Source organism: Pezoporus wallicus, unplaced genomic scaffold (assembly GCF_028554395.1).
Source record: "Pezoporus wallicus isolate ANWC-B61680 ecotype Strahan unplaced genomic scaffold, APGP_CSIRO_Pwel_v1 contig_7339, whole genome shotgun sequence".
NCBI lineage: Eukaryota > Metazoa > Chordata > Aves > Psittaciformes > Psittacidae > Pezoporus > Pezoporus wallicus.
The window spans coordinates 869,077-881,170 of NW_026636333.1; the positions used below are offsets into that span (position 1 = coordinate 869,077).

The 12,094-nt window shown below is 47.7% G+C and overlaps 1 protein-coding gene across 1 annotated transcript in view; it reads left to right on the forward strand.

Moving 5' to 3' along the window:
- GALNT14 (polypeptide N-acetylgalactosaminyltransferase 14) overlaps positions 1–12,094 on the forward strand; it is a 92,314-nt gene that overhangs the window by 54,325 nt on the left and 25,895 nt on the right. The window contains exons 4-5 of the mRNA XM_057400051.1: positions 9,316–9,383; positions 11,878–11,943. Of these exons, the coding sequence (XP_057256034.1) occupies positions 9,316–9,383; positions 11,878–11,943 (134 nt within the window). The remainder of the gene's footprint in view (positions 1–9,315; positions 9,384–11,877; positions 11,944–12,094) is intronic.

Genomic DNA, 12,094 nt, shown 5'->3' on the forward strand with positions numbered 1-12,094 from the left:
GAAAGCTGGTCTCTGAGATATAGGTTTTACATTGGGATGCTCAGGAAAGTAAGTAGTTGTGTTCCCTTTGCAGGGACTAGCATGGGACACTCTTGAGGGAGCAGCAGAAGATTAGACAGAGCCTGGAATAAGAGGTTTTACATCAGCTGGGTGTCAGTGCTCAGCTGTATTTGTTCCCAGTCCTCTAGGGACAGCTATTATTCCACAGATGTCTGCTCTGGTAGTGCCGTTTGAGCTTCTCCAGTGACCCATCGAGTGCCAGAAAGACTTGTTAATTGAGAAGTCCTAATGGTGCACACGCAGGCTAGATATTCAAGGACATTTTGTGTACTCCTCTGGATACACGGTGGAGTGCTCTGGGCATGTGGCCATTCCTTCATCTGTTGCTTTGTTCTTGGCTGTGTTTTGCTGTAGTGGATAGACTAAAGACTTAATTTTCACCACAGGTTTTTGAAATCAGTGTTTAATCTCCATGTGCGCCTTGAATCAAGTTCTCTTGTAGGAAGATATTGTGAAGTGTCCACTACACATTTGAGGGTCTATCTACAGGTCTCTGCTGGTGGGTTCTTCTGCAGCGAGCTTGGGTGCTTTCTACTCTGTGCCCTCAATAAGTGTTTTGGAGATGTGTCTCATGCTCACGTAGGGAAGGTTTGTGCTCTGCTGCAAGCCTTGTTGGCTAAGCCCTGGCAGCCTCGGGGACCATTTGCCATTGCTGGTAGTGGTAGCACTGGTGTTGCTGGCTGAAGGGAGTGGGGAGGTCTCAGCTGTGCCCTATTCATCATCAGGTTTTCACCGGGCTCTTCCTTGAAAACAGCATCCTTCCTCAGGTGAATGCACCCAGTGCCACAAGTGACTTTGACAGTCCTGAAATTGAATTCCTGCTTTACTTTATGGTTTCATGCCCAATCCCATCTCCTTCACTTCACGCTTAATAATCTGTCACCACTTTCTCTCTCTAGAGTGCATGGATTTTGGGTGTGCATAGCACTGATGCTTAGTGCTGTGTACCACCTCCTTCATCCTGGACCTTCTCTTTTATCTTTACAATGCCTTGCATAGGTTTACCATTGTAACGGAGGTCGCAAGGCAAAGCCAAGTACTCTGCCCCTGAGATACAGGATGCTTATAACATGTAACGTGCAGAGTCGGACTTTAATCTCATTTCTCCATAACTTAGCACTTGACTGTCCTGGCATTACAAGTGTTACATGAGAAATGTTAGACCTGTGATATGGCTCTTATACCTGGATCCCCCATATCTGGCTTCATTAAACAGTTGTTCACTAAAATAATGGTAAAGTTAAAAATAAAATCAAAGTTAGTTAGAATATTTCCTTCTTCCTAGAGGATATAATCCTCTGAAGTGTGTGATTTCCAGCTATAAAAAGACTTGCTTCCTTGTTCCTCTTCTTGGTTGACTTCATTAGTTGGCCCTGCTGCCTTCCGTACCTGGTTGCATGCGATTTCCACCACAACTTTGCCCCCATGCACTGTTCCTCAAAATTCACCTGCTCCAGCAGTTCCAACAACCATGTTTTATCTGTGGGGAGGTGTTCCCCAGCTCTGGGGCCCTTTCTGAGCCATCTTTCCTGTAGGCTTATCTCTAGACAGTGACAGAGTACTGCGGAACATCCCATTGAGCTGCACTGCAGGGGCAAGCCCAGGCAGTGAGGACCTGAGATGACAACCTTGTCATGATGTCGCTATCTCCCCTGCCTCTCCCTGGGCTAAGAACCTGAGCTCTCCTGAGCTGATCCTACTTTTTCTGGTCCTCAGTTTGGAAGTGGCTTCCTAGTGCCAGGGTTCAACGTTTTCCTCCTGGATGCAGTATTTATAAACTTGTTTTCGATCCAACCAGCCATAGGGGTACCAGCCCTTGGTGGCAAGTTGTGCTGGTGATGTGGTTTCTACTCTGCTCCTCTCTCTGGCCACGATAGGGCATGTATTGCCACCTCTCTGACTGTTTTTGGACCCAGCTGAGAGCTCATCTGCCTCTTCAGCCTGTGTAGGTTAATTTGCTGTGCCTTCTGACTGCTCTGTTTTTTCCCTCTCCTTATTTAGCAAAATGGTTAGTTTTATTAGATCTTCCAGATAACTCCGTCCCATGGTGGCTGTAACAACATGGATCATTTTCCATGGACATTGGAAAAAAACCTCTGTCCTCCTGATACTGCTTTGTGCCTTTTGGTGCAGTGTGTGGCCAAGTGTCTCTAAGCACATTTAGCATGGCAGTGAGTGAAATGGGATTCTCTACCCTGTTCTTCCCAGTACATCTCCACAGCACACTCTTGCCATAACCCAGGTGACAGATGGTCTGAGGAACAGAGAGGTGATTTGTCTGTGGCTGGTGGTGGATGTGCAGTCCCTGGAGATATTCAAGGCCAGACTGAGTGTGATTCTGAACAACCTGATCTAGTTGAAGATGTCCCTGCTCATTGCATGGGGTTGGACTTTGAAGATCCCTTCCAACCCAAACTGTTCTATGATTCTATAAGATCTTGGGTTGCAAACCTGGTTTCCTGAGTTCCAGTAAGTCATGTTTTCCAGCCTCATTGCAAAATGAATATTCTTATTCAGGAGCAAGAAACTGGGCAAAGGGGCATTGCTTGGTCTTACAGGACACCGTGGATGAGTGGCAGAGGGAAATGCTGGTGAAGGCACCTGTTAGCAGGGGAAGAGATCAGCTCTGGCAGAAGGGGCCACTTACATGTGGAGCAGGAGGGATTTTGCTGTTCCTACCATTTTTCTAGGTGCTTGAGAGCTTTAACGCTCACTGAGCATCAAACCTGAGCTGTTTTACAGGCTCAGTATGTTGCATGTGGCTCTTGGTCAGGATGTGATTGCTCTGACCCATGAAGCAGAGGCACAAGCATGAGGCCTCCACAGCACCCCTTACACAAGTTACTTTGGGAGCGTTTGGGATGGTTCGTTTATGAGCAGTTTGCATCATCAGAGCTATTGAGTAAAGCTCCTGGACTGTGTTGAATAATGAATTAAGTTTCATAATCTTTTCTCTGACCATTTGCCAGCTGGAAAAAAAAGGATGGGGGGGGGAAGCTATATTAGTTGAATGCCCAAATGTCTACAGATGATGTAGTCAGCATTTATAAATGTGGATATAACTATGCTTGTGAATACATACAATAGTGCAGGTAAATAAGGGATAGGTGTCATGAGAAAGGGAAATAGAAAATGAAAGAAGAGGTCAAAAAGGTGAATATCAAAGTAGCTCTTGAGATTATCTTATTATGCAGACAGTGAAGAAACTACCATTGGGTTGTTGTTTCAGCCTTTCCAAATTACCTTGGGCAAGTTTTTTACACACCCCCCCCCCCCATGGCTTGGTTTCACCTACTTCAAGCTCCAAGGCTCAGTGCATTAGAGACAATGAGAGTCTTCAATCGTCTAGGGGGACCAAATGAGTAAACCTAAGGAGGGAAGGCAGGACAAGGGAGAGAATGAGCAATACAATTTCCTCTTTCTTTTTTTTCCATCTTGTGTTAGCATGGATTTAGGAAGGGAAACCAGCTCCTTGCCCAGCTTTGGCTTCCCAGCTCCTCCAGAGGGAGAACTTAAGGATGCCCCCAGGGCTATAGCAGTCACTGGAGGAGGAGGAGGAACAGTGTGGCTGGGAAAGATGCACTCCTCTTCACCTTGGCTGGGCTGCATGCTGGGACAGTAATGGGTAATAGTGCCTCCCCATCTCATTACCCATTTGGTAGGGAGATCTACTCCATAGCTTGCCTATGAAAATATCATCTCCTTTCCTTTGCTGTCCCTTCTCTGCAGGCATCGGCATGCTCACATGCCGAGATGTGGCCAATACTGGGTGATCAGTTGTGCTTTCAGGGCTGGATGCCATGTGTTGTCTGCTGCTGAGGTCTGCAGGGAGCAAGGCTGGGTGTTTGTTACATCCCTGGAAGCATCCCTGGGAGCAGCAGGGAGAAAAACACTGCCTGCCCTGGAGGCAGGGCTGGGGGAGGCAGAACTGCAGGTAGGCAGGCAGGGGTGATGCTCTGCTCCTGACTACCAGTGACCACCATGCTGTGACTTTCTCCAGCTGGGTGGTGTTGGAAGCATGGTGGCCTGTCAGCACTGGCACAGGCTGGGCAGGAGAGGAGTGTAGGAGGCAGAGGGTGAGACAGTCCTTTTCACTCTGCTCACTGGTCTTTATTTATTCTTCAAACTTGCAGCTGGGCTGGGAAGCACAGAGGAGGAATAAGGAAACTTAATTATCCACCTCTCGCTGACAAACCAAAACACATCCTTTGGCAAAAGTCCTGATGCGAGTGCTGTGAATGCCACATCAAATATTTAGAACATTAATTAGCAGAGAGAGTATCATGCCTTTCATTTTCTGGTGCTTATAAGTGAGAGAAGTGACGTCCTAGACAGCCAGCACCTCACACCTTCCCCTTTGCAGATGTCTGCATCCACGCACATCTGAGAAAGGGGAATGACAAAGCCGCACACCTCCTTCCTTAGGCAGCAGCAGTACCATATAGAGTCTGTGCCATAACTGAAACGAGCCTGATTAAAGAAGCAAAAACAAGCCAGGTGTTGTGCAGAAACTGTATAATTAGCACTTTGTGCTGACTATTTTTTTATTTCTTTCTTTTTTGCTTAAACCCTGGACTTTTTTTCTCTTCTTAATTTGCTAATCATCTCTCGTGGTGGCTGAGTACAGAGCCCTCCATGCGCTTTTACCTTTTGATGTTAACATAAGAGAACTCTTGAATTTCAAAGAGCTTGGTGGGTATTTGAAAGAATAAAATGCGAAAGCCGCAGTGTAATCAAAGCTCATTATGGTTATTCTTGGTGTGATGCCTCTCTTCCTACATAATTAGCCATTTTGGGTTGTTGAAGCAGTTCTTTTTGGCGGGCATTTTCTCTCTGCGCGCTCGGTCTGATTTCAGTAATTGTGACCTTTGTCCCTTTTGCTAGTTTATTATACTCCCAAAGATGGTTTTTTATCCCTAACAAGGCCCAGTATGTTGCCATAGAGAGAATTACTGGGTTCATGGGTCCCAAGGACTCACGTCCGCAGTCACTTCTACAAAGCAACCAGTATTCTGGGTGATGACCAAAACCATACCAGTCTTCAGCCAGAAGGTGACTTTTGCACTGGTCTAGATATTTCATTAATAAGCATCATCCATGCTCCCTGTTGTTTATCTTGCTTGGGAGAAAAGGGAACCTGCCCTGTACATAAAGAAAGAGGGCTTTATGGGATGTACATAAATTATGTGTACACGTGTGCCATATAATACAGTGTGTTACAGGTAGTGGCAGTGATTATCTGTCATAGTAGAATTAACTACTTGGCTTTAATTATAGGTTCTGACACTTCAGATGCTGATTTTTTTCTTGGGATGGCTGGATGGGGCTTGGAGCAACCTGGTCTAGTGGAAAGTATCCCTGCCCATGGCAGGGGGTTGGAACTGGATGAGCTATAAGGTCCCTTCCAGCCCAAACCGTTCTATGGTTCTATGATTTATTTAGAGATGAAATTGCTGGATCCAATGCTTACCTTCGGGTAGGTGGAAAAGGATCCCAACAAATTGTTGAGGAGGACAGAAAAAGGACCTTACTATGAAATTCTCCATGTCTGCATCTTCATAACGTCTGGTAAATCCAGTGAAACACAGAAAATTTCAGCATTAACTTTTCAAGATAATTCAGCAGTGAATCTGATCTTAATGGGTTGAGTAAGCGTAAGCGCTTTCTGTACTAGAGGCATGAGTTTTCATTTCAATGGTAGCAGGTCTTTTGGCAATTTAAAGGAGAAAGCATTGTGATCTCTGGCTTAACAGAACTTAAAAGCTGGTTTGATATGTTAAAACACGCCCATCACTGCAGTATATCTACCTATGTTTGATTTCAGGGGAAAAAAGTCTATAAATAACAGAAGGACTTCAAAGCACTATAATATTGTCTTCTGATTTTACCAATATAATGGGGAAAAAAGAGCCATGTACACACATATGAAAGAAAAGAAAGTGTAATAAAAAAATCAAAGCTGAGCAAAGGCACAAGTAATAGAAAAGCTGCCTTTGAATTGCTAAAAGTGCTTTTATAGTCTATCTGGAAAAGAAAAGGAAAAACTCTCTGACATTACAGGGACTTGCAGGACTTGGTGCCTCTGTTTCCCATCCTCTCTGAGGGGTGCTGCAGGAGGGGTATTGATAACCTCCTGTGTTTCCAGTGGCATCGGTGTGTTACAGTGTGACTGATAGAGCTCAGGTACAAAATGCATTGGAGGTGTGAGTTTGGTTTTGCTGAAAAGCTGGCACCCTTGCTCTGGCTGCGTTGGGAGGTTGGCTGCAGTCATGGTTTTCACCCTTTGTTGTGGATCAGTTTGTGCCTGCATCAAGTGGCCCAGAGCTTTGCTGTAATCTGGGGGCTTTCAGGTGTCTGTGCACAGACGTGTAAGGGCTATAATGAGCTCAAAGCCCGCTGGAAACAGTGGGCATTGGGTCCCTTAGAGCTGTAGTGAGCCCAGCCTTTGGACCATCCTCACCAGGGCTGTAGTGGTACAGGGGGAGGCTGCTCACAGTTCCAGGGGATTCTGCATCACCCGTGGTAGTGTCCATCATTAACCCCATGGAAGAACGGGGTTCATGGAGCCAGAGCAGTCAGTGGACACATCCTTTGCTTGTCAGACAGTGTGCTGACTTTTTCTCCCTTTCTCTGGTCACCCCTCTGCCTCCCACTGATGGCCATCATTGGCATCAGGGGACATCATCCCTGGTTTACGGAGTGGCAAGCATAGGCACAGAGTTGACAGCAAACTGCTTGACCTGGGAACAGTGGGATCCTGCAGGTGAGCTGAGGCTGGGCTGCACATCTCCCCAGCCCAGCGCCTTGAAAACCATCCATGCTGGAGTTTCTTCCATAAGAGGTGCCCTGAGGGGAATTCCTCTAAAGCACTGAGAACTGCTTAGAGCCTAGGTCTACAGCCCAGTGCAGTGGGTTTAGCTTCTTGCTGTTACCAGCAAAAACAGATACAACCCCTTTGTAACCACCTCCCTTTTGCAGAGTTAAGCCCTGCGTTGCATTTCTGGCAGCTGAATCTATAGGGGAGACAAGGTGGAGGCAGGCTTTGAATATTCAAGCTGCCCGCTGCCTCCCCGCTCCTGCTCTCAGTGGGTTATTTATTTATTTATTTTGCTGGCTTTTTCACAAGCCTGCTTCTTTCCTGCAGGTTTCACCAAGTTGGGTTTCCAGGCAATCAGCACTTGTTAAATATTCCACTGAGCATGATATTGCTCTCCTGTCTCTCCGTACTGACGCTTAGCTGCAGCAATTTGCTGAACTCAGCTCTCACATACGGGGATTTTCTTTAAAAATAGCAAACCTATTAATAATAATAATTAAAAATCCACTCGACAGGTATGAACAGCACATCTAAATTGTTCTGTGTGCCTCAGCGGGAGCAGGGGGTGCAGCTATTTTTCCCAATACTTGGAGCAGGCAGCGGGTGCTGGTGAGGCAGTGTTGTCTCACTCTGCCTTAGTGATGCTGGGGTGGCCACAGAAGCTCCGGGATGTAGGGCTCTCACCACGATTATTGCTTAGGGGACAGCAGCTTTCTTTTCCTCTCCACCCCGACCTTAGCATGCAAGGCACCTGAAGTAGGGGAAAACCATGGCTTTTGCCAAGATCCTGAAGCTGGAGGAGGCAGGGATTGTGTTTCCAGGCAAAGTGATTCTTGGAAGTGGTTTTTGAGGAGCTCCACAAGGCAGCTGCCAGCCTTACCCACTCCAGTCTAAGATAAAATCCTCTTTTATTCAGATCTCTGCTGAGAACTAAAAACAAGCAAAGAAAGAAAAAAATACCTTGGAGAGAGGATCAGTTTTCATCATCTGCCATCGGATGTCCTGTTCTCCTTCCAAAGAAATCCAGCTCAACTCTTTTTCACTGGAGGGTTGTAATCACAGCACTGATGTGGTAGAGGTACACCAGCACAGGCAGCAGGTACCTGGCAATAGGCACAGATACTCCAAGGGTTGTGGGGGCTCATGATTTTCCATCAAGAAGGTTTCATAGGAGTTATGCAGCCCTTTGGCTGAATGGCCTGAGGTATCTGTGGGTGATGCCATGAGACCCCTCCTGGTTCCTGCCTGCTGGGCTGGTGCCTCCGGAGCATCCAGGTCCTCCAGAGATGCTGCCCTTTGGAGCTCTCTTAACTGGGGTCTGGGCCAGTGATGTGGTTTTCCCAGACTTCCAGGCTTTTTGCTGGAGTTCTGGGAGCCTGGGAACTCAGGGAAACCTGTCCATAAGGAGCTGGAGGTATTAGGGGCTTCGGGTTAGCTTGCGGGGTGTCTGCCCTCTCGTGCCAATGGCAGGTTTGAAGGTTTTATCTAACCCAGACCAGAAGGCAGATTCAGGTGTGAAATTTGGGGGGTATTTTAAATCTCGTGTGAAAAAGGAACCACTTTCATGACGAAGGCTGGAAAAGCCTGTACAACCCAACTGGCATTACCAAAGCCCAGGTCAAGCATTTAGGAGATTTTGGGGCTGCCCTGAGGTTTCTGCATCAAGAAATCAGCCTCGACCCTTTGCTGGGTGCTGGGGCAGGACTTCAAGCACGTGTAATTCTGGTGACCTCTGCGCCATGCAAGAAGAGGAGAGAACAGCTCTAGATTCTTTAATAATGATAATAATAAAAAAAAAACACCCTTGGGGGCATAATTAAAGGAAGATTGTGGCTTGCAGCCACATTTCACAGTGTCTGTCCATCTGGAGGGAGCTGCGATCCACATCCTCTCTTTCATTAAATAGGTGGCCTCCAACCCTGCTCTTATCCTCTTGGCAGTGTCTGCAACGCAATCAGCTCACACATAAAAACAGGAGTTGTCCAACCACAGCTGTGAGCTCTGTAAAGATGGGTTTGAGCTGGGTAATTTTCTCTGTGTTGGCAGACACCTTATCATTAGCTGCGGGAGAGGTGGCGAAGTGACAGCAGCTTTGCTGTAAAGCCCCGTTAGGAAACTTGGAGTGATGTGCATGTTGCAGTGTCTCCTGGCTTTATGTGGTGCTCTGCTTTTGCTCACAAAGGTAGTAAGGGGAATCTCAGCTATTACTGGGCACTTGGCTCTTTGGTCAGTCTTAGGGAACTCGTAGTCGGGCACTGTAGGTTACTGGGAGGTGGTGGGGGCTGGTTTCTGGGTGTTACCTAGTATATCCTTTCTGGAAATCCAAGCCTGGTCTTCTGTGCTTTGGCAGGTATCAGTTCTGAGGCTTTTCCACCCCATTTGGCTGGGTTGTTGAGTTGGTCAAGCACTGTCATGGATTTTCTCTCTTCATTCTTTAGTGTGCTGAACCGCACCCCAGTGCACCTCGTCCATGAAATCATACTAGTGGATGACTTCAGTGATGATCGTAAGTGACCCTTTCTATCTTAAAAGCGAGGGGGCAAACCAAAAGAGCCTGTGAGAGTGGGATTTATACAGAGAGGGGGGAGAGTTTGTTGGAATGGAAGCAAATGGAACACTCTGTAGGTGTGGAGAGTAAGGTTTGCACTGCCATGCGGAGAATTCAAATTCCAAGCGATCAGACCTCTTCTCATGAAAGTCACACAAGAAAAGCACATGGCAAATGACTTTTATGCCCAGTAGACATGATCCAATCCTGACTGTCGTATCCTACCACAGCCATAGTGTCCTTGATCTTGTTTTCAGCTGCAGCCAGGAGCAGTTCTGGGTTGACCACACTGGGACTGCACAGGATAATGGTAGTCTGACCCTCTTGATGTATGCGTATGTTCTGCATACATTTACGTAGGTGGCCAGCAACTCTTGATTTCTTCTTCGCCCTCTTTTCACCCATGTAAAGAGGATTTCCTGTGTGGGTTGCCAACTTCTGAGATAGTGCTACATAAATAGCACTGTACACCACAGACAGCCCACGTCCTCCTGCCATTCCCTCCTGGTTAATAGCATCACTCAGCTGAAATCAATAGGCCTGATCTCCAGCAGAAGTCAGTATCTGAAGCCCCGGGGAACCACCCCAGCTAAAGGTCGCGCCCAGTGATGTGGGCAAGTGGAAGATGTGCTTGAGAGTAAGTGCTCAAGAAACTTCTCAGGTATAAAAAAGATGATAAAATACACCTAGGCTGAGCGGTTCATGGCACTTCCATTTCAAGAAGCTGCGAAATGTAATCCTTTACTAGGAAACGTGAAAACAAAGCCAGAGCTACGCATTACCCTTGGATATTATAAATAGGCAGTGCCTTGGAGACCATTAGGGACAGATTTCACACGAGACCCACTTCTCAGCATCAACACCTCCCTGGGAAGGCGCTGAAGCCACGGGAAGGGACTGCAAGCATTATGGTGAGCTTTGGAGTGACTCCAGTGCGCAGAGGCCAGGATAGGCAAGTCTGGGAAGGTGCAGAATGGAGTAAAGAAGGAACAAGGGCTCGAGCTGCCCTGGCATACAGCAGAGCTGGCCTTTTGATGGGTGAAGGGAGTACATACCTGATGTTTGGCTAAATAGACAAAGCATTTGCCTTCCTGAATGGAGAAAGGTTTGTGGGAGTGCAGCTCCCCTCTTCCTCGGTGGCATGTGCTGGGGAGAAGGAGCAGGGCTGGGTTTAAACTCATCCCAGGGCACCAGTGGGGAGCCTGTGTCTCATGTAACTTAGAGCAGCCCCTTGGCTATTGAAATCAGTGCTTCTCAGCTGTCTTACGTCTTCTTTCCTGTGATAGCCAGAGTCTGCTGGCATCTATTCTGCATGCATTTACATAAAACACAGGTATTTGCATAATATGCTATTCACACATGGTCAGTTATTTCCCTGCAACCCAAGCAATCGGTGCTTTTATACCATACCCAGTTGTGTCTTGTTTCTCACTTCTCTGTGCCTGCTGACCTCTTATTTGCTGGGATGCAGATGTTCTACATGCGGGTTCCCACTATTCGCAGCAAATTTACATTTTAGGTCTGTAGCCAGCCCCTGCCACTTCTGCTCCTTTGGTGTGCACACAGCAGCATAGGTCTGTACCTGTGTTGTAAGGGATGTGGATGCGCTGGTGCCTCTTACCCACAAAGATTGATGGAGGGGATGAAAGTGCTCGGAGGTGTGTGTGGGCACAGGGGGTGAGCACAGGGGAAGGGACACATGCGTGTGTTTGTGGTGCTGAGGAAGAAGAGTGGTGGGAGGCGTGATGGGGATGTGGAGGTCACAGCTTGGGTGTGCGGAGGTAGAGGTGGCTCTGATGGGTGCAACTACCTGCAGACCCAGCTCTGGCATCCTCCAGCTTGCTGGGAGAAATCTGGGTGAGGAGGGATGCTGGGGTTGCAGGAGGCACCAGGGTAAGAGCAATGGCAGCAACTGTATGTGGGATTACAGGACCAAACTAGCCCAGATTTGAGTAGTTGTTGGGCCTTTCTGCCCCATGGACCCGCTGCCTAGGGCATGCGGAGCCCCCAGCCAACCCACAGAACTCTCTTTGACCATCCCTTTCTCTTCACTGAGTGCTCACAGGCCACCTCAGGAAGCTCCTGTCCCACCAGGCACACATGTATCACACAGCTTTGCATTGCTTTGCAGCTACTAAAAATAATGATTTGCATTAATGTGCAAAAAGTCAGATTCTGACCCCAACTACAGTTCTTCTACTCTGATTTTACAGAGTAATTCAGTGAATCTGCTGGGTTTTCACTGGTTCAATGAAAACTGCTGCTGTGCCAGTGCTGATTTACGTAGCATGAGCTGAGGGGTAAGGCTGTTGTGCCCCAGCAGTGCCATCACCCTAATAAACCATCAGGCAGTGTGGGATGGGGTCCTCTCCCTGCTGCCAATCTCCCCTAGGACCAGGCAGAGCCACCACGAGGGCTGAGGGTGACGTGTCCTCCCTTTGTGTTTCCCAAGCTGATGACTGCCGCTTGTTGTGCAAGCTCCCCAAGGTGAAGTGCTTGCGGAACGGACGGCGAGAAGGTAAGAGCTGGAGCCATGGGGGACCTCCATGGAATGGGTGACAAGGGTGGTTAGTGGCTCCTGCAATGCGCAGGGGGCTGATAAAAGGAAATGTGATAAAGGGCTGGGATTTGAAATGAATCCCCCCCCCTCTTTCACTGGAGAAGATGGG